This window comes from Marmota flaviventris, chromosome 10, assembly GCF_047511675.1.
Source record: "Marmota flaviventris isolate mMarFla1 chromosome 10, mMarFla1.hap1, whole genome shotgun sequence".
NCBI lineage: Eukaryota > Metazoa > Chordata > Mammalia > Rodentia > Sciuridae > Marmota > Marmota flaviventris.
Window position 1 is genome coordinate 115,532,837 of NC_092507.1, and position 23,809 is coordinate 115,556,645.

Consider the following 23,809-nt stretch of genomic DNA (forward strand, 5'->3'; position numbering starts at 1 on the left):
CTGTTTCTCTGATATCTTCATTTTTCAAGAATAATCTAAAAGTAGCTGTTAAAATGGGTAAATTAGGGTTGATATAAATGGGATGAACATAAATGCATTTGTTAGAGAAAACATCTGAGTTATTTGCAGGTCAAACTACTGACATATCAATTGCCAAATATTTTAAATTCAAGTACTCTTGGCCTCTTAAATTCATACACATACAAATATGCACATCTATAACATGAATGACTGGCATACGAGAAAAAACAGGTTAAGATGGTTTTGTTTCTAGGCCTTCACTAAAAGGAAAGGTCACTAAGAGTTAAAATTTTGACTAATAAGTGATTCTATATGTTAAGAATATAAGGGGGCAAATAGATGAGGATGATGGTGAGAAACTGATGTGACTCTATTTTTGAGAAACCAGCTTCTACCTCAAGGCCTGTCCTAAGGAAGGGGGCATGACCCTTGACCTGGGAAAGACCCACAGAGCACTCCTAAGCATATACCCACCCTGCTGACTTGTTTTTCTGCAAATGACAGGAACATCTGCAGCACCAAGTGTCCCTGACTCAGTCAGGCTAGGTGAAGACCCATAGCAACCCCCTAGCAACCACCAATCAGCATGAGACAGGGAAAATACCTGGGATGCCAGATGACCTCCCAGTAGTTTATGGTGGTTGATAACATGTTGGGAAACTATATAGTTTAGCACGTACTCCCCTCATGGCCTAAACCAATCAGTTCAAACAAATCCCCCTCTTGTACTAACCAATCACCCCTACCCAACTTGTTCCCACCAGTGAATGTGCTGATCAATGTTAAGAGTTGTTGTTTGATTTTCCCGCGGTATGGAATAATTAGCTGTATGATGTTGTGGCACACAGAGTATCCCCCCAAAACCTATAAAATCTCACTGAACAAAGGACCAGGACTCACTCCCTGGGACCCCTGTGTCAGGAACAGTTGTGAGTCCAGGCTCAAGCTTGCAATAAAGACTCTTGTGTGATTGCATTGGATTCAGTTCCTGGAGGTCTATGGGTCTCACAAATCTGGCATTACAATGGGAACACAAGTTTAACGGAATAATTCTATACAATGAGTCCACTCTACAGACTCCCCACATCTGTTCTTTACCAAAAAGCAATCTGCCTGCAGCCCCACTGGCCCTGAGGAGACAGGAAATGTCATATTCCTCAACAAACTGAGGCAGGGAGCAGAAGTCTAGCAGTCAGGGTTGATGATGAATGATGGGGATCCAGAGAGGACAATGGCTTGTTGTCACTGGGTTGCTGGCAGCTAACCTCCAGGATTACTGGGTTGTTAACAGTTAACCTCCAGGGACCTGCTTCCCAGCTCAAAGGGTTGCTAGCAACTCAGAGAACCACAGTTCCCAACTGCTCCTTCCTGGCCTTGGGCACCTACACAGAGGAGAAAAGAGGAGGTGGGTGGCTCCAGGGGTCCTTAAAAGAACAAGACACACCCATGCCCTGCAGGCACCTACTCCTGGGACCCCCTTCTCTCCAGAGAAGTCTACCTGGACCTCTGTCCCTCACTTAAATAAAACTTGCTTTCTAAGTTTGCCTTGGTGTTTCTTGGGTGTTTAATCTTCAGCACTGGGGAATGAGGATCTCCAAGACTGGTGTCAAGAGCACAAAATAATAATAATAATAATAATAATAATAATAATAATAATAATAATAATATAAATTAAACTGAGGTTTGAAAAAATACTTTGAAAATCATATTGTATTTTATTTTATTGAGAAAAAGGAATAATTTGTCTAAATTTGGAAATTTTATAAAAGTCGTTTTACATTGTAAACTTAAGGAAGGAGAAAAGGGCAAAAAGAATCATCAAATGAGACGGGGGAAAGGTCAGGTAGTCAGTGTAGGTGAGAATGATGAGGGTGAGTAATGGGAATATTGGCTGTGAGCAAGAATGATGAGTCAGGAGGGGTCAAGAGGATCTTGGCTAACAACTGTGTTTGAAGTTAAAAAAGGGCAGGTGTGTAGCAAGGGACGGGGGGAGATGAAGAAATGGTTGAGAATGGGGAAACTGATGAGTGTTTGTATTCTTTTTGATCAAAATCAGAAAGAAAACTGCTGAAGATTAATTTGTCCAGAAGGAATAAAAATAAATTTTGGTGGTTTTGCTCCTGGGTACAGGCAAGGGAGTAAAAGGCAATGATTAATGAAAGACAGGAGTTCCGAGGGCTATAAAAAAGGCAAGTTGCTCCCCTCCCACAGGCTTTTGGCTCTGAAAGTCCCCTCTTCTCAGAGGAATCTGTTCTCCATGGCTTTCTTGAATGAATCTTGCTATGATTGCTTGCCTGTCTGCTCCTGGTTACATTCTTTGACTCCCTGGAACACAAACTTGGCCCCAAATCCCCAAGATCAGTATCACAAGCAGGAGAAAGATGTAGAAGAAGGTTGTGAGTATGAGGTCATATTTTTGGAGACTGCTGCTGGATAAAAAAAGGACTTTGTATGGTAAAATAAAATTTTTATCCTAAAATTCAGACATCTAAGTATGTATACAAGTTGCAGAAGGTTTGTAGAAGATAAACCTTATAAAAATTTATGTACACTGGGTCTAGTGGCACATGTCTGTAATCCCAGCTACTTAGGAGGCTGAGGTAGGAGGTTCACAGGTTTTAGGCCAGCCTGGGCAACTCAGTGATACCCTAAGCTACTTAGTGAGACATTATTGTTATAGAGCTGGGGCCTCCCAAGAAACTGAGGCAATGTGAAGATTCCCCTTCAAATCCTAATTCTTGCGATCAAGTCAGAAAGGTTTCAGCGTGTTGCTCAGAGTAACAGGAATGGGTTTATTGAGGGGAGAGGAAAGGGGAATGGGAATAATCTCAAGGGAGAAAGTGGATCCTCTAGAGAGTAGAGGGACAATGTGTCTCTCCTATGCTCCACTTTTATTGGGTATCTCAGAGAACTTTCCAGAGAATCCCACTCAGGTCCACCTCTTGATTTTTAACTGAGAGCAGAGAGATGTCAGACTTTCAAGTCCCGCTGCCATGGCAACTGTAGGTCACCTTGACCCATGCTGATAGGTTCTAACTGGATTCTTTTTTAAATATTTGTTTTTTAGTTATAGTGGACACAACATCTTTATTTCTATGTGGTGCTGAGGATTGAACCCAATGCCTCATGCATGGTAGGCTAGCACTCTCCACTGAGCCACAACCCCAGCCCCTAACTGGATTCTTAACCATACATTCTTAACGTATTTTATAGTGAGGAGGAACGATCCTCATCTTCCAGAATCTGGTGTGTGAAATGGTCACAAAAATTTCTCCCATCAAAATTACTTGAGTCCCTCTTATTAGTGTTGTTCCCTGCCTGCATTTCCTTGCAGATAATAATTTGCTGAATGTGACCATATCCTGTCCACTTAGACCAGGCAGGGCTGCAGACACATTGCTTTTTGGCAAAGAAAGCATGCAGGGGTTAGCACAGTGGGTCTATTTTATAGAATTGTTCTCTTCACCTCTTGTTCCCACCATCCTCATCTATCTGTTCCCTACTAACACCCATCTTAACATTGAAAATTAAAAGGGGGAGATGTAGCTGTGGTAGAGTGTCACTGGGTTCAACTCCCAGTGTTAGAAATAAAAAAATTTGTTATTGAGATGGCTATAATTTAAAGTGCTATTTAAAAGATTTTCTAAGAGCAAAAAGTAATGTATATAATATGTATATAATATAATAATGTATATGATATAAAACCAGAATCAGATTTTTCTTAAAACCTTAATTTTCTCTTAGTAACATTTAAAAGAACTGGCTTAAAGAACAAAGATGATGTATTTTATTAAGATAATTTCTTATGGTTTCTTTTTCTGTCAGGTTTTCATTATTTAGGGAAACTAAATCTTAAAAGAATTAAGGATTAAGTATCTGTTTTTAGTGTTTTAAATGATCACCTTACAGCTCTGGCTAAATCAAAAACTATTATTTTAGTATATTTGTCATCATAGATATTTAATCTGTTACTAGAGATATATCATAATGCTAAATATGTTTGTCTGAGCTTTGTCTAATTGCGATGGGAAAGGATTAAAGGATTATCCTATAAAGAATTAAAAATATGAAGATTTAATACAAGTAAGTTAACCAATAAGTGATATCCTCTATACAATATGTATTGAATCTGGACCTTAAATGTATAATTATATGGTCAATGAAAGTTTGGGCATTGCTGTTATTTGTCTTCAGTTTGTGTTTGCTTGCTTTAACTAAGTAAACATTTTGTTTTTGTATATGGGAGATGCACTTGTACATCAGACAATAAATATATTTGTGCTTATTGGCACTATTTCTTAAATTTAAAGGAGGTCTAAAACTGTCATTGATTTTTGTTAATGCTGTTAACCTATGTAGACCTGCAATTATAGTTATCCTATGGAGACATGGAATCCAATTTTGCTTCAAAAGTTAAAAGTAAGTTAAGATGTCTACAATTATATATCTATATTACTATCTCCTATCCATCTCTACATATGTGACTTCTGAGTAACTTTCATAGTAATTATTACTGGTTTCTTTGCATGTTACACGTATTTATGCTCCCCAACGATACAAGCCTTCTAACATATAAAGCTTAGGAGAGCACTTTACCATGGTGTCCTCCAAAACTAAAATAATTAGTAGTAATAGCCTTTGTTTTCAGGCTTATATAAAAATGGCACATTTAGATGGGGAATTATTTGTGTAATTTACTATTTTGTAATTGGATAAAATTAATCTGTCATTGATAAGTTATATATGAAGAATTATGGTATTCTTTATACTGGTGTGGACATTTAAGTGTATTTTTGGAAAGATAATAAAGAGAGTCTAACTGAGTTAAAGGTTGACAATGTAAAACACAAAAATCTCTTGCCACTTTTTCCACAAGGGAAGAAAATTAAGAGCTCTCTTAGCCTTTCTGTTTGATTCATGTTTTAGATGTGATATCATTATGTTAACTTCAAATAGACTCAGAAAAAAATATATGGGAACTTTGTTTTCTTACACTCCTATTTATGAAGGGTTCAAGAATTAGCTTCAAATGTAAAAACTTTAGTTAAGATTGGTCCAAAGGTCAGTCCCCCCTGGGAAAAGGCTCTGCCTCTTGCTCTGCCCCATGTTAGATGGGCCCCCCTGAAGGACTAAAATTAAGCCCATCTAAAGTTCTGAAAAGTTGAGAAAGGGTTTTAGGAAGAAAGAGAACTTGTAAAAGATTTTGCATGTGAAATTGATAAATTATTTATGGATTTTTATAAAGGCAAAACAGATATCAAAGGTCCATTCATTGTTATTCTATAGAAATTATGTTTCTTGGTTCAAAATTATACAAACCAAATACTTTGGCTCTCGTTAACTTTGTTTTGTATTTTTCTTATAAAACTTTATAAAAATCATCTGTTATCATTTTGCAGAAGGACAACTTCTGCAATGGAGGAATACAGTATTGGAACCCATTTGAACCTAGAAGTTCTCATGCCAGTTATTTTTTCCTCACTGAAGGAAACCATTGCCATGAGAGATGTAATATTGAAACAGAGTTCCTGAGCTTCCTCATGTTGAGAATACAAATTTCCTCATGTGAGGATGGGCACTAAGAAAAGTAAACCTGACATCTGACATCATGTTCTCTAGCTAAGCATAGTCTAGCTAAATCTACATAGGTGTAACACCTGGCTTTCATTATATATATATATATATATATATATATATATATATATATATATATATATATATATATATATATATATTTAACAATTCTATAAATGGTAGGACCTTGGGAGAAAAGATCTAGCTGATTCTTCCCATTTTGCTCAAACTGTTTGAATTAATTATTTTTTCACTTTTATGTCATTTGCTGTTTTTTTTTTTTTTTAATGTGAGAGGGTGGCCCAATCCATTTCCCCAACTTGGTTGTTAGCAAAACTATCTCAACTTGGATGGGCAGCTGTTGCTGTAGTGAACTAATAGTTGTTGAAGGACTCCTGGTTAATGAACTTCCTGCATGTCAGTTCCCCTCCTGAGAGAGCACTTTAGCAACCCCAGGAGGTCTTATTGGAAGGCCCAGGGGCTTCTGCCCAATCAAGAACGTGGGTCATGGGAGAGGAATGTTTTAACTTCTCCCACAGGTTCCATCAAAGGGCTGAACTTTCCCTCTTCTAGGCCCCAAGAGTTGCTGGATGTCCTGTTACAATGAGAAGCAGGAAGTGAGAAGAGACCTCTTTTCCTACTGCAAACTCTGAGCCGTGGCTGGGCTCCCAGATTCAAGACTTACCACAGTCCTCAGCACTATTAAATGGTAGGTAAGGACTTTGCCAGGCAGGCATTTTTATTTTTTCTTTTCTTTGACTAAGAACTAAGAAGAGATCTGGAGCATCTAAACATAGAAAAAGGTTTTGAATATTTAGGGGCCCTATGAATACCATTCAGAACATAAAAACTGTACTTTTTAATAAACAGATATTCTGCTTTCGAATTGCTGTAGCGAAGAATCTGCTCCCAGAATTAGCACACTGGCTATATTTTTAAGCCATTGTGTGACCCTGAGCAAGGGTTCTTCCTTTTCTGAAATCCAGTTTCCATTTTGCAAAATGAAGATATGAGTGAGATGATCTCTCAAATTGCATTTCCTTCCTAAGCTACAGCTCGTATGCTCAGATAAATACAGGCTACGGGTAATGTAACTGTGGTAATCAGAGAACAGAATGCAAGAGATTACTCTAAGAGCTTCCTGTAGTGAGTGGAATGAAACATGATTACAAAAGGCCTAAGTAAGAGAAACTCTAATTTGGCCAGATGTTGTGGTACCTGCCTGTAATCCCAGTGACTCTGGAGGCCGAGGCAGGAGGATCACAAGTTCAAGACCAACCTGGGCAACTTAGTGAGATCCTGTCTCAAAATAAAGATAAAAAGGGCTGAGATGTAGTAATAGAGTGCCCCGTGTTCAATTCCCAGTACTAGAAACATATTTTAAAAAGGGGAAAGTAAATGCTACTTTGTATACATGTTAGGATTTATAAGAGCACCAACTCTAGTATCAGGAGAGCAGTTGGAGACGATGAGTAAGTAATGCGGGATGCAGCTATGCACGTAATCTTAATCATTGTCATCTTTTTCATCAGCCACCACAGCTGTAATACATCAGAGATTCTGGTAAGCACATTGGGAGGTAAGGTAAAGTAAGAGATTTATTTATTAACTTCAAGAGGCTCACAGAATTGCTTTGGGATGATAGTGTATATGAATAAAAATAGTTGCAATACATGACCAGATACAGAGGGACAGTAAGGAAGTACTACTGAGAATTTAGAGACAAGAAAGGTCAGAATTTGGGCACAGGGGAACATGCCTGCAATCCCAGCTACTCCTGAAGCAGAGACAGAAGGAGCATAAAGTTAAGACCAACCTCAGCACTTAACAGGACTTTGTTTCAAAATAAAAAATATGAAGGGCTGGGGATATAGCTGATCAGTGTTCAGCTGGGAAAGAAAATGGTGGACTTGAGCTAGAAAGTGATTGAAGTGTTTTCAGTCTCACTTAAGGTACAGTATATTTCTGGTGAGCTAAAAGGAGTCAAAACTAAATACAGGGACTCATCTGGCCAACAGTGAAGTTTATATGATAAAGACAAAATATAATAATAATGTTTAAAAGCCTGGCTTTGGAACAAAGCAGCAGGATTGTTCCACAGAGTAAAACTAAAAAGAGTCCGTAGAATCAGATTTCACATCCACAGGAGGAAGAGTTTTATCAGTTTTGAAGCATTTCAACAATGGGGAGGACTGTTTTTGGGGGGCAGGAACTTCTGGCATTATTGATCCTGGCAGAGGTTTGATGCCTGTTTGTGGGGAGCACCCAGGGTATAGACTACTTCATGGGCAAGGAGTTGTAAGATTTTCCTTATCAGAGTCAAAATGGGAAAGATAAGGAGAATATGATGTTTGGTACAGATGATTTATCTTATTTCAGCGTTTTCCTTTTCCTCCTTCTCCTCCTCCCCCCTTCCTCCTCCCCCTATTCCCTAACTTCTCCTCCTCCTCTTTCTTCACTAGAGACTGAATCCAGTCTCTAGTATAGAGCTATATCCCCAACTCTTTATGGTTTATTTATTTTTAAATAAATTATTTATTTTAAATTTTGAGGCAGGGTCTTGCTGAGTTGCCCAGGCTGGCCTTGAACTTGTGATCCTCCTGCCTCAGTCTCCTAAGTTGCTGCTATTACACGTGTGTATCATATACCCAGCGATATATTTAAAATTCTCTAACATTCCAATAAAATTCCCAATTTATGGGGCTACTGGCAGGTGATAGTTCCTAAAACTTCTTCCAACACTGACTCAATGTTTATGGGCGCTGGAAATTATCATAGTGATGTGAAATCATGAAAGAATATTAAATTTAGAAAAAAATAAAGTAAGGGAAAAAATTATAAATATATTTTGCTCTATTGAATGGGATGTGAAGGGGGAAAGGGAATGGTCAAAATCTCTGAGACTGTGAACTGGGGAGTTGAGGGGGCGTGGGTGCTAGTTTCCACTGGGAAATCATGTTTGAGCTCATCCTGATAGCTCCCCATGATTTCTCAGGCAGAGTATCCAGGGAGTGAATCATAGTGAGTCCTTGGTATGGAATAATACAATGCATAGACTGTGAATAAGTCCTAGGATCATGTGGAAACTACCCTCTGAGAAAGGCAAGTCCAAGATACTGGCTTCCAATATTCAACCTTGTGGCCAGTCCATTCCCTACCCCCCCCCCCACCCCATGTAGATCTGAGAATTCAGTTAAAGGTTCTGGACAGCTGATCTGTGAGTGAGGGATGGAGGCCAGGGATGGAGAGGGGCAGCCTCAGAATGTGCTTTATGTTTATATTGGGAAGAAAAGGAATGTAATACATGTAGGAGAACAAAAGTTTTCAGTTGGATAAAAATTTAGAGATCAATCTGTTACAGAAAGCAGGTATGCACCATAGATTTGAATGAGTAGAAGACAGAATTAGGCAGCTGACAGGCTGAATTTGAAGGGAGAAAGAACAAGAAGAGGGAGAACTTGAATACTGAAATGGTTCTACTAAAGCAAGATCATCCATACTAGTGTTCTTCCCAGAAAAATTTCTTTGCCATCTTAGGAAAAACATCCGTGTTAAGTCTCAGGTTGAGAAAAGCTTAAGTTGTGATGGATGAAGTGGCCCATGAGTATGGTCCCAGTGACTTGGGAGCGTGAGGCAAGAGGAGCTCAAGTTCAAGCCCAGACTGGACAATTTAACAAAACCATGACTCAAAATAAAAATTAGGAGCTAGAGTTGTGGCTCAGTGGTAGAGTGCTTGCCTAGCACGTGAGGGGAGCTGGGTTCGATCCTCAGCACCACATAAAAATAAAATAAAGGTATTGTGTCCATCTATAACTGAAACAAAATATTTTTAAAAATTAATAAAGAGGACGGGGGATATAGGTCAGTAATAGAATGCCTCTGTTTCCTGGGTTTAATCCCTAGTACTGCAAAATAAATAATTAATTAATTGAAGGAATAGCTTTTGATATAAGGGGAGGAGAATATGGTCTGAGTTTAGGAGAAAGTATATGGTAGAGAAAATAGTAAGTGAAGTTAGCTTAGATAAAATTAAAGGATCCTGGAGAAAAAAGAAATAATAAACTTGAAATGCAGAAAGAGAATTCTGAGTGTCCTGTCTTTGGTAATTATTTTCCTTGATGCAAGTACTCCTCTGTACTGCAAATACTTTAATTTTTCCATCTGGAAAATTCTGATGTTTTGTTTTACATCAAAATTTATGTCTGGGAGGTCTTCCTGATCTCCACATCCAGCCTGTGTTTTGTTTACTATGCTTCCAACACCTACTGCATGTTAAAATTAGCATTTAACTTACTGAATTTTAAAATTAATTTAACAAATATTTATTGAACTATTATTGATGTTTCAGATATGGCTCTTAGTACTTAAGATATACCCATGAACAAAATAGAAAAAAAAATCTTTTGCTCTCAGAATTTTTCTCAGAGGATAAAAACAATAATAGGGGTAAAAATATGTATATTTTACATATTAGAAATTCATAAGTCCTATGAATAAATTAAAGATGAGTAGGGACAGATGATGGCACTCTAAGATATGAATGTTGGAATGAAGGAAAAGTACAGTCTTACAGTGGGTAACAGGTAAGGCCAGTGAGATGCTGAGATTTGAGTCAATTATTGGAACACATGTTAGAAATGACAGTGACTCAAACTAAGGTGGTATGAAATCATCAGATCCTGGAAATATGAAAGAAATAAAAATGATGACTGGGAGAATTTGGGCCTGTTAGCTGAAAGATTGCATTTGCCATCATCTGGGATGGAGAAGCTCGAGGTGAAGCCCATATAGGTGAAGTGTCAAGATGGCACTTAGGCACCCGTGGAGATGTGACTAAGCCCCCAAATATATGATTTTGAAGTAGGGGAGAGAATTTGACTGAGAAATGAATTCAGAATTCTGCGGCACCTATATGGTACCTAAAGCCATGCCATTGGATGATATTGACAAAGGAGTTTAAGGAGAAAAAAGAACATGCACTGACCTTTGGTAACTGTAAGGTTAAAAAGATAGAGCATTAGAAGGGAGACCAATAAAGTCAATAAGGAGGGAAGAAGAAGGAACAGGAAATGGAGTTAGTGATCAAATGATGTTATGAACATGTATGAATCAGTCGTAATGAATCCTATTATATGTCATGCACCAAGAAAAGCTATAAAAATAGGATGAATAGGAAGAACTAACAAAAAAGGAGAAGGGGTGATTTGTAATGTGGGAAGAAACCAAAAGTGCAGTCCCCAAGAACTACGTGAAGACAGGGTATCAAGAGGCTCAAGGATAGATCAACTTTGTCCAAGACTATTCATGGCCCATTGCGCTCAGGAATGAAGAGTGACCAATGAATTTAGCAGATTTTAGGTAACTGGTGTCTGTGAGAAGGGACATTTTGATGGAGTAGTAAAAGTCTAATTAGAATGTGTTTCAGAAGAAACTGCAAGAGAGAGATTAGAGGCGATGAGTACAGGCAACTTTGGAGGGGTTTTGTTCTGGGATAGAGGAAGAACTGCAGCACTGGCTGTGACAGAAGTTAACAGGAAGAAGGTGGGGACTTGTTTGTTTTGTTGTTGTTGTTTAATAAGTGTGAGTAATAGCATATTTGTATACTGATGGGATGTCCAGTAAAGTTCTCCCTAGCAATTGGTTGTTTCTCCGTTTTCCTCTATATTAGTTTTCTTTGTACAACATTGCAACTCTAGTAAATAACAACACATTGTAGTTTTGCAAAATGCTAAGAGAATCAATGTTAAATGTTCTCACCAAAAAAAGGTATGGTAATGCATATGTTAGTTAAGTATCTGTAGTCATTCTTCATTATATAAATAGTCCAAAATTATGATAAATAATGTAGTGATCATGATGCAATGTTGTGCATAATATATAGGCACAATTTTGCGTGTCAATTAAAAATAATAAAAAATTTTAAAAAACAGAAATAGTGGTTTCTTAGCATCAGATGCCATATTTTATTCGTTTAATCTATATTCTAAGTTTAATGTCAATAAAATGTTCAATAGGTTTTTTTTTTGTTCCATTGACATCAATACAGTAGGTTATAAATATTTTTCATTTTCAAATCAAAGGGTATTTGAGATTGGTGGAGGTGAAAAGCAATAAGAAGGATTGAGAAAGAAACCAGATTGTTTTTTAATTACTTATTTAGTTATTTATTATTTTGTACTGTGGGTTGAACCCAGAGGTCCTTCACCACTGAGCTACATCTCCAGTGCTTTTTATTTTTTTCAGATAGGGTCTTGCTAAGTTGCTCAGACTAACCTTGAACTCGTGATCCTCTCTGTCAGCCTCTATACACTTGTACCACCTCACCCACCCTTGCAGGAAGTGGTTACTTTAGAGTATCAATGCAAAGAGATTCACCTCCTTTCTGGACCTCTTGTATTTACTCAAACTCCCTTAGTCTCAACTGGGATTTTCACCAGTGTCCAAAAGAGGTCTAAAACTCTGACCTACATGTTCCTAAAAGATGATGTGAGATCTGAGTTTCCATGACAAAGTGAGAGATAGAAGGAGATACAAATATTGACTCTTCAGTAGTCAGAAAGTTCAAGAAGAAAGTAAGTTGGAATCAGAAATCAGAGCGTGTAATTTATATTATGTATCCTTGGTCTAAATATGTTAGCAATATTTTATCATTATGAGTGATGATTTATACCTTAGACAAGGAATAGACAAGGTGAATAGAGAAGAAATGTGAATAGAGAAGTAATAAAAATGGTAATGTGTACTTCAGATAAGGACTACTGAAATTTCTAAAACCTATGCTGATTTCATTAAACAAAACAGTTTGGTCATAGGATGAACTATGGGGACAGCATTGGGCTGTGTCATTCACAAAAGGCATTTTAAGTCTAATTATAAGGATGGATACTCTGGAAGGAGGTTGGTGGCTGGATGAATAGGGAGCCATGGAATGGAAATGCTGGATTCTCAAGGTATTTACTCGGGGGGCTTTACTCTGGGGGTGGGAAAAGAGTCCTTTCTGGGTGACTTTGCTAAGACTTCTATGGCTTAAGTTTCTTCTTCATCCTTACATATTTCACATTATAGGGACATGAATGGTGAACAATGGGCACTGGAAACTGGAGCCAGGTCACAGAATTCATCATCCTGGGCTTCCCTAATCTCCAGGGTGTACAGACTTACCTCTTTTCCTTGTTGCTTGTCATTTACCTCATTACTATACTGGGAAACCTGCTGATATTCTTGGTGGTCTACCTGGACTCCAGGCTCCACACACCCATGTACCGTTTTGTCAGTGTACTCTCCTTTCTGGAGCTGAGCTATACAGCTGCCACTATCCCCAAGATGCTGGCAAACTTGCTCAGTGAGAAGAAGACCATTTCATTCTCCGGATGCCTCCTACAGATCTATTTCTTTCATTCCCTTGGAGCTACTGAGTGCTACCTCCTGACAGCTATGGCTTATGATAGGTACTTAGCCATATGCAAGCCCCTCCACTATCCTACCCTCATGACCCAAACACTGTGCGCCAAGGTTGCTCTTGGCTGTTGGTTGGGAGGCTTGGCTGGGCCAGTGGCCGAGATTTCCCTGGTTTCTCGCCTCCCTTTCTGTGGCCCCAATCACATTCAACATATCTTTTGTGATTTTCCTCCTGTGCTGAGTTTGGCTTGCACTGACACATCTATCAATGTCCTGGTGGATTTTGTGATAAACTCCTGCAAGATCCTGGCCACCTTTCTTCTGATCCTCAGCTCCTATGTACAGATCATCTGCACTGTGCTCAGGATTCCCTCAGCTGCTGGTAAGAGGAAGGCCTTCTCCACGTGTGCCTCACACCTCACGGTGGTCCTCATCTTCTACGGGAGCATCCTCTTCATGTATGTGCGGCTGAAGAAGAGCTACTCGTTGGACTATGACCGGGCTCTGGCGGTGGTCTACTCAGTGATTACCCCTTTCCTCAACCCCTTCATCTATAGCTTACGCAACAAGGAGATCAAGGAGGCCATGAAGAGGCAGATGAGGAGAGTAGGGAACTTGAGGTGAATAGAGAAGTTGGAGAAGATCAAAGCTGGTGTTAATGGTTTGGATCCAAGAAAGTCTCCTGAAAAACTAAGTTGTTAGCAATGCACCAATGTTCAGAGGTGAAAAGATTGGATTATGAGAGTTGTAACCTAATCAGTGGATTAATTCATTTGATGGATTAATAATCTGAATGGACTACTGGGTGGCAACTGTAGGCAGGTAGGGTGTAGCTCAAAGAAGTAGGTCACTGGGGACATGTTCTGGGGACTATATCTTGTCCCTGGCTTTTTTCTTTGCTTCCTGATTGCCGTGAGCTGAATAGCTTTTCTTTGCCACTCTGTTCCACCATGACATGTTGCTTCATTTCAGGCACAGAGGTATGGAGGTGCGTGACCATGGACTGAGCCCCTAATAAACTTTTCCTCCTCCAAGTTGTTCCTGTCAGGTATTTTGATCACAGCTACAAAAACTAACACAGCTAGAGATGAGAATGTGGTGACCGTAGGGTGTTATCAGCGGATGAAAATGTGAAATTGGACATTCCTTGCTTTTCTCTTTTTGGGGGGTACTGGGGATTGAACTCAGGGGCATTTGACCACTGAGCCACATCTCTAACCCTATTTTGTATTTTATTAGAGATAGGGTCTCACAGAGTGGCTTAGCACCTCACTAAATTGCTGAGGCTGGTTTTGAACTCATAATCCTCCTGCCTCAGCCTCCTGACCCACTGGGATTACAGGAGTGTGCCACTGCACCTGGCTACCATTCCTTGCTTTTATATATGGGAGAATGAGCTGGAACAAGATCTGCCTGGTCTTCTGCATTACAACCACCATTATGCTATGTACTGGAACCACATTCAGCACACCTTATCTAAAAAGTGTGTCTAAAATGATACACTGTCTGAACATGATGCAGTGCAGTAATTTTCAAAGCTCAAATGTTTGTGTACCATATTTATGTTTTTGTCAAATTTGTGTCCATATATATGCATGTATATAATTTGAATTCATATCCAAATATATAATATATAGTCAAATTATTTAATTTAATAAAATATATTTAAATATATAATGTATATTAAATTTACTTGATTTTATATAACTATGTATAATATTCAAATACATAATAGGTAAGATTGGCTTGATTTAATATAATTAGATATTGTATATTCAAATTTATAATATATCAATTTCTTTTTTAAATTTTATTTTTTAGTTAGACATAATATCTTTATTTCACATATTTATTTTTATGTGGTGCTGAGGATCTAACCCAGGGTCCCGCCCATGAGAGGAGAATGCTCTACCCTGGGGCACAATCCCAGCCCCAATATATATATATATTTAAATTGATATGATTTAATATAAATCCATTTGGTCATGTCCTAAACAATATTTGTTAAATAAAATTTAGAGCAAAAATAAATGAGTATTCACATACCACTTCAAATAATTTCATATAGAAAACATAGTAAAACATGTTTTTTTGAAATCACATATAGATATATGTGCTGAGTTTAGATCCTAGTTCATTTAGTCACTTTTCAATTAATTGAAATCTAGAAGGTAAATCAACCTGAGGCTTAATTTCATAATTTGATAGTAATTTTCTTTCTAGGTTGCTTTACAATTAATAGTAAAATCTGTCAACAACAGTGCCTGGCATATGGCTGTTAATAAAAAACAAACAAAAATTTTCCTTATTTTTATTTATTTTATTCTGCCCAGGCCTCTTATCTTTTTCTGAGTCTCAGAAAAATATCCAGTAAAATATAAATAAACAAAAATACTCCCAGGTACTATTTCTCCCAGGGAAGAATTAAACCAGCCAGAGAGAATGCTTGTGAGAGGGATATTACTCTGTCCTAATCTGTTCTGGTGAATTGAATGTGTCATTCTTAGTGGTCCTAATATCTATGCACCCGATAAAGCATGAAAGTGTAGGAGTTGAAACAGTGGCAGAAATTAAGTTTGCTCTTTACACTGGATCACATTTTTATTTAACTTTATGCTTATCATTTCCAATAATATGTAAAAAAAAAAAAACCCTAAAATTTAGCACATAGGAATCTGGGGATTTAATTATTCACTAGTATTAAGGATAGTTTGTGCATGGGAATATTATTTGTGAGCAGAGGATCATAACTGGGCTATAAGAAGACTTCCAGTTCTATTGATCTTTTAATGAGATCTCCAAATAATTTTATTTATGCTGCCTTAAAGATATCCATCCACCCATTCTTCTTTTCTTTCAACCTGTGTATTTAGATTTACTGTATTGCAGATACAGTGGTAAGCCCTTAACAATGTGATGAGCAAAAGAAATACTCTCTAGCTCCTGCCCTTAGGGTATCTTAAAAATAGTCAAGGATGTAGACTTTGAAATGACAATTGATGATTAGTTCTGCTTAATTATCTATACAGTTGTGGTAATTGATAATAAGATAAGCATGCATTCTCTTCTTGAGTACATTACATTTGTTCTGAAAACTGGATAAATCAATTAGTCATTTATGAAAGCAAACGTAGCAATTATTACATCTATTTCACCAAGTTGGAAATGTGGGCCTAGATGGTTGGCACAACCTGCGAAATCCAGGGAGCAAGGCAAGGACAGGGACTCCCAAGAAGAAAGCAGAGTATTTATCCCCCCAGGCTCTTAAAAGGTATAGAGAAGGAAAGGCAAAAAGGAAAGAGATGGAAGTAACAGGAAGATGATAGATTATGGCTCTGGAAGCAAATAGGTAGGCAGCCAGGTTGTGGATTCCTGAGGAGCTGCAAAAGCAGGTGAGAAAAGTTAGTGTTACCTCCAAGAAAGTGAAAGTGAAAGTGAAAGACAACTCACAGAATGGGAGGAAATGTTTGCAAACATCTAATAAGGGACTAAGTCCAGTATGTATGTATGTGTGTATACACACACACACACACACACATATACATATACATACATACATACATACATACATACATACATATACATACTGGAATATATATATATATATCTTTCTTATGACTCAGTAATAAAATGTCAAATAGCCCATTACATATAGGCAATTAATCTGAACAGATATTTCTTTCAAGAAAATATTCATGGGCAAAAAGTGGAAAGTATTTTCTCTAAGATCTGGACCAAGATAAGGATGCCCCCCCAGGTCCCTCTTACATAGTACTGGGAGTCCTAAGCAGAGCATTAGGCAAGAGAAAGAAATAAAGGAGGAAGTCAGACTGTCCCTGTTTGCAGATGGCATGATCTCATATAGAGAAAAATCTAAAGGTTCCACAAAAAAACTTGTTAGAACTGATAAATTCATTAAAGTTGTAGGATACAAAACTAACGTGTAAGAATTAAGTGGTCCTATACAACAAAAAGAAGCTGTAAAACAAACCAAGAAACCAAATCTATTTATAGTAGTTGCAAAAACAAAACAAAAACAAACAAAAATACTTAAAATAGCTTAGCCAAGATATTGAAATATCTCTACAATGTGAACTAAAACAATGAAGAAAGAAACTGAAGAGGACCTCGAAGTGGAAAGATGATCTGTGTTCCTGGGTTGGTCGAATTAATGTTAAAATGTTCACCCAACCCAAAGCAATCTACATATTTAATTCATTCCCTACCAAAATACAATTGACATTCTTTGCAGAAATTTAAAAAATGTAAAATTCATATGTTATTACAATAGACCCTGAATAGCCAAAACAATCTAGAGCAAAACAAAACAAAGCTCAAGGTATTATTATGCCTGACTTCACAACATACTTTGAAGCTATAATAACCCAAAACACACAAGAATAGACATATAGACCATGGAACAGAATAAAGAAGCCAGAGATAAAGCCACATACATTTGCAGCCAACTGATTTGACAAAGGTACCAAGAACATACATTGGAGAAAGAACTGTCTACTCAGTAGATGGTGATGGGAAAGCTAGATATCCATATGCAGAATGAAACTAGATCTCTTTCATCATATTGAAACATCCATTCATCATATTAAAATATCCGTTCAAAACAGATCAAAGACTTAAATGCAAGACTTGAAACTATGAGACTACTAGAAGAAACAGAGGGCAGAGACACTTCAGGACATTGACATATGTAAGGATTTGTTGACATTTTAAATTACTTTATTTCAAATTTAAAAACATATGCACCACAGAAAACAAGGTATCAACCCAGTTAGAATGGCTATTATCAAAAAGCAAAAAAACTTAGCAATAGCTGAAAATACAGAGGAATGAGAACTGTTACACACTGTCACTGTAGAATGTAAATGAGTCTAGTCATTATGGAAATCAGTATGGAGGTTCCATTAAATACTTAAAACAGGAATTCTGTATGATCCAGCAATCCTAGTACTGGGAATATATTCAAAAGAAAGGAAATCCTTATCTTGCCCTACATTTATAATTTGAAAAAAAACCTGCACTCCCATGTTTATTGCAGCAATATTCAAAAGAGGTAATACAAACAATCACTAGAGGTATCCATCTGTGGATGAATAGATAATGTGGTCGACATATATATGTGTGTATATGTACATATGTATGTATCACCTCATAAATATATGCAATTCTTATACATCAGTTAGAAATAAAAATAGAAAAGAGGGCTGGGGATATAGCTCAGCTGGTAGAGCGCTTGCCTTGCATGCACAAGCCCCCAGGGGTTCAATCCCTAGCACCCCCCCTCCCACAAAAAGAAAAGAATATATGCAAATAGCCAATATGCACACAAAAAAATGCTGGGCATAATTTATCAGAGAAATACAAGTCAAAACAACAATGAAATAACACTACACATCCACTAGAATTGCTGGAATAAAAAGGCCAAATCACCACAGATACTATCGAGGATATAGAAAATTAGACCCCTCACCCACTGCTAGTACATGCGAGGTGGTAGAGCCACTTTGAAATCATCTGCAAGTTCCTCAGAATATTAAATATAGAGTTATCAAATGATCCAGAAATTCTACCCTTAGGTATGTGTCTAAAAAAATGAAAATATATGTCCACACAAAAGCTTATACATGAATGTTTATAGCATCATTATTTATAGTAGTGCAACCCAATTGTCCATCAAGGAAGGATCAGATAAGCAAAATATGTTTATTCATTAATAAATGAATTGAAGAAGATAAAAACATAAAATGCTGTGTTCATATACATACGTATTTATTTATACATATATATTTGTTAATTTATATTTACATATATATAAATATATAGCAGAACCTGGTAATGGGAATATGTGTGCCATAATAAACTATGGTCTAGTTCTTTTTCTTTTTTATTTTTTTTGAGATAAGGTCTCAGTTGCTTAGAGTCTTATGAAATTGCTGAGGCTGGTCTCCAACTTTTGATACTCCTGCCTCATCCTGCAGAATTTCTAGGATTACAGGTATGTACCACCATACCCAGCAAGAAAGAATTAATATTGCTAAATGTTCATATTACCCAATTTGATCTACAAATTCCATGTAAACCCTATCAAAATCCCAGTGACATTGTTGACAAAAACAGAAAAATCCCTCTTAAAATGTGTATAGACCATGAAAGATGCTAAGTAGCCAAAGTAATCTTGAACACAAAGCTGGAAACATCACACTGCCCAATTTAAAAATATACTACAAACCTATTATAATTCATATAGCATAGTAGTGACATATCATGTGGAAAATTATGTCGAAAAGCAGGCATGTCAATCAATGGGACAGATAGGGTAAGCTATAAATCCACACACTCATGATTAGCTGATCTTTGATAAGGGATCAAAAGCACACAATAGAGAGAGTCCCTTCAGTAAATAGGGCTGGGAAAACTGGATTTACACATGCAGAAAAGTGAAATTAGTTCCTTATATTGCCCTATATTAAAAAAATATCCAGCCAAAACGAAGCAAAGATAAAACCTGTAGATGAATGAAAACATTGGGGAAAATCTCCATGATGCAGTAAAGAGACATTCTACAGAATGGGAGAGAACATTTGCAAACCATGCATCTTTACTGTCATTGTACATCGACATTAAAGTTTGCACCTTTTCTCACTGTTTCCTTTGCTCTCCTGGGTATTAACCCAACTTACTCCCTGGCAGCCCAGTCTGTCAGTCAGCTCTTCCATTAACCAAAAGGACAGCTTAGATAATAGATAACTTGCAAAATGCTATGCAGAATATCTTGACATTGAGGAGGTTAAAGAAACCTCAATCCTGCTATCTGTGACTATTACTTCAGTGATAAATGTAGAACAAACCAACCAAAAAAAAAAAAAAATTAACAGCAAGGAAAAAAAAATAAGTCATATCAAAATAAGGCCTGATATTGGTTCTGACATCAGTGCAAAAATATTTTGAAAATTGCCATATTAGGACCAAGGTTGAGAAGTAGTGGGCAAAGTGTTCAAAATAAATATTTTTGACTTGTACCCCCTAACATTTATGGAAATCCTTGTGGAAAGAATCAATGTTCAGCCAGGTGTGGTGGTGCACACCTGTAATCCCAAGCACTGGAGAGGCTGAGACAGGAAAATCACAAGTTTGAGGATCGTCTGGGTAATTTAGTGAGACCCTGTCTCAAAACAGGAAAAAGTGCTGAGAATGTAACTCAGTAGTAAAGCACTCCTGGGTTCAACCCCTAATACCAAAAAGAAGGGAGGTGGGGCGGGGGAGAAAAAAAGAAAAAAGAAGGAGGAGTGGGAGAGAGCAGGGGAGGGGGAGGAAAGGGGAGGAAGGAGGAGGGAGGAAGAGGAAGGGGGAAAGGAGGAAGAGAGGAGAGGGTAAAGACAGGAGGGGAGAGGAGAGGAGAGAGAAAAACTATAGAATGGGAGATAATATTTATAAACCATACATCTTTACTGACATTGTATATTGACCGCTTTATCTCTGTTTTCTATGCGTCCATAGCTTTTGAGAGAGAAGGGAGCACAGAAAGGGGCTTGAATTAAAAGAATTGAAAACAATCTATAAGGATCCTAACATCTCATGATCAGGAAGACAGTGAATTTGATGAACAATGACATTCTTATAAATAGCAATAATGATTTATTATTTCTGATGCCTCCAAAGGCTAAGACTACTCATATGATACCTTCCAAATGAATTTTCTACACTTGAGAGACTGACTGGTGTAGAGTTAGTATATTAATATATGCTGAAGACTGGAGGAGTGAGATTCTTCTTATCATTTTAACTATTATAATTAATAGTCATCACATTTACTCATTGAAGACCATATTTCCTTTGGAACTCTTCTTAGATTTAGTGATCAGAATGCAAGTTTTGTGGAATAGATACAAGATCATAGTCAGTAATTACCTAGCTCTGGAACCAGACATAGTTGAGTTTCTGTCCTGAATTCCTAATAGTTAGCTCTGCATATTTGATTTAATTATTGAAATTCTATTTTTTCTGTTTCTTATTTGAAAACAAAGACAGAGGTTAATATTTATTTCATGAGATTGTTGTGATAATATACGGGAAAATGCTTAGTTCTTATGAATATTAATAAGCATTAGGACTAGAAATGATCTTAAGTGATCATCTGATCCAGTTGTTCCAACATTAGAATTTTCTTTGGAAATTTCCAGAAAAGTGAATGTTTGGGCTTCACCTTTAATTTTAATTTTTATTTTATTTATATTTTATTGATTTTTTTTAAAAAAGAAATAACAGCAGAATGCATTACAATTCTTATTACATGTATACAGCACAATTTTCCATATCTCTGGTTGTATATAAAGTATTTTGACACCCAATTCGGGTCTTCATACATGTACTTTGGATGATGACCACATTCCACCATCCTTGCTAATCCCCTGCCCCCTCCCTTCTCTCCCACCCCTCTGCCCTATCTAGAGTTCATCTATTCCTCCCATGCTCCCCCTCTCTACCCCACTATGAGTCAGCCTCCTTATAATTTTTAGATCTTTTCTGTCGTAAATTCTGATGATCAATCAGATTGGGAACTCACTGATTTAATCCAAGAACATAAATACAGAATAGGAAACTGAAGGCCAGAAGATTAAGTACATAATCCAAAATGGCACAATTTAGTGGCAGAAAGGGAATAAATTGTGTTCCTTGAACACAGTAGTTTGATAGTGTTTTCATGATCCACAATCACCTAGGATCTGGGAACTCTACAGTGAAAAGAACCATTGACTCCCAGGACTCCATGAGAACTTGTCAGGTTTTGTTGAAGTTATTTCTGAGAAAAAATATTCACATAATTTAGTTTCTGAACATCAAGTAGATTAAGTGAGACCATATGTTTATTGTAAGCAAATGCAGTAGAGATGAGGTTAAGCCCCATCTTTTGTCATCAAATACATGGATAACCTTAGGCAAAAGTATTTAAACTTTTTTGAGTTTTATTTTACACATATAAATAATGATGATTATTCAGTGTATTTTAAATTCTCAGAGTTTTCACACAGATGGAAATATCTTAATAAGTAATGTGAACTACAAAGAAATAGAATATTTATGTCATTAATTTTTGTGAAACTCCTTCAGACCTAAAATTGTGTAACGCATCATGTAAGCGATCGGTATATAGTTGCTGGATTGAACTTGTGGATTAAATAAGGTCAAAGTGGAGAAACTTTTCTCTCATGTCAAGAAACTTTATGCAGGACGCTGAGTGATGGGGATTCATTGCTGGAAAGACAAAAGGGAGAAAGTTAACAGAAGCAATTTTCAGATCTACTCTGTGTGTGGTGTCTTTTCTATTCTGCACCCTGATCTTAGCAGCATGTGGAATGACAGACAAGAAGGGCAGGTCTCCAGCTCGCAGAGCATGAGGAAGAGGCCAACTTGTGCTATAAAACACGAGGACCCACAGACAGTCCTTCAGCTACCCTAAGCCTGGTGTGCATTGCTGTAGACAGACTGTGGAGCTGCCACCCATGACCTGGGGGTGGCAGTTTGTGGTTTCTATTAATAATAAGAGAACAAGTCCCTGTGGATTATAGAAAGAGCATAACCATGAGCAAGACAAGGAAGAGCAAGATTCTGAACTTCCAGGAGACTTGTCACAGTCTCCAGGATCTAGTTCTATCTCCCAGCCCTATCAAGCTGTCTTCTGACTGCTGAAAAGCCTCCCGATAGCATCTTTCATGTCCTTGTTTCTCAGGCTGTAAATAATGGGGTTGAGGAAGGGGGCGAGGATAACAAAAGTGGCAGCTATTGTTGTGTCCCAGAACACTGAGTAGGTGGCTGAGAATCGCAAATACATGACAGCCACGCTGCCAAAAAATAGCAAGAACACAGCGAGGTGGGCAGCACAGGTGGAAAAGGCCTTGTGACGTCCCTCAGCGGAGGGCATTGCCAGAATCACCACGATGATCCGGATGTAGGACAGGGCGATGACCAGGAAGGAGGCCAGGATCTCCACGGCATGGATGGCATCCACAATGACCACCAGGGAGGTATCTGTACAGGCCAAGCTTAGCACAGGTGTGAAGTCACAGAAGATCTGATGGATCTGGTTGGAACCACAGAAAGGGAGTGTAGCCATCCATGCAATCTCAGGGAGCACAAGGAGAAAGCCACAGAGACAGGATCCAGCTGTCAGTTGGATACAGAGTCTGGGGGTCATGATGGTTGGGTACCGGAGAGGATGGCAGATAGCTATGTACCTGTCAATGGCCATTGCTGTCAGGACACAGCCTTCTGTGATACCTAATGAGTGGAAGAAGTACATCTGCATGAGGCAGCCAGCCAGAGAGATGGTTTTCTGCTCACTGACGAGGTTGGAGAGCATCTTGGGGATGGTGGTTGTGGTATACCAGATCTCCAGGAAGGAAAGGACGCTGATGAAGAAATACATGGGGGTACGCAGGGCAGTGTCCAATTGGACAACAATGACTATCACTAGGTTCCCAGTTATGATAAATACATAGACAATAAGTAAGGGAATAAAGAATAAGAGGCCACCTTCATGCAGATGTGGAAAAATAGAGAAGAGGAACTCTGTAACCATTGTTTGATTCTCACTGGTCATCCATTGTGTCATCTATAAAGGGAAGACAAGAAATAAGGAAACTTAGAATTGGAATGTTGATTACCCATTGTAAATTAGTACAACCACCATGGAGATCAGTACAGAGATTCTTCAAAAGGCTAGGAATGGAATCACCTTATGATCCAACTTTCTTCCCTTCTTGGTATTTACCCCAAAGAATTAAAGTCAGCACATGATAGC

General features: G+C 37.8%; 2 protein-coding genes across 2 annotated transcripts; one reads left to right on the forward strand and one right to left on the reverse strand.

The window, feature by feature from the left end:
* The first annotated feature begins 12,678 nt into the window (after window positions 1-12,678).
* LOC114104627 (olfactory receptor 6N1) lies at window positions 12,679-13,617 on the forward strand. The gene has a single exon (XM_027950838.2). It carries the CDS (start codon window positions 12,679-12,681, stop codon window positions 13,615-13,617), a length of 939 nt encoding a protein of 312 aa, XP_027806639.2.
* A 9,058-nt stretch (window positions 13,618-22,675) lies between these two features.
* Or6k6 (olfactory receptor family 6 subfamily K member 6) lies at window positions 22,676-23,685 on the reverse strand. The gene has a single exon (XM_027950766.2). It carries the CDS (start codon window positions 23,618-23,620, stop codon window positions 22,676-22,678), a length of 945 nt encoding a protein of 314 aa, XP_027806567.2. The 5' UTR covers window positions 23,621-23,685.
* Between the last annotated feature and the right edge of the window lie 124 nt (window positions 23,686-23,809).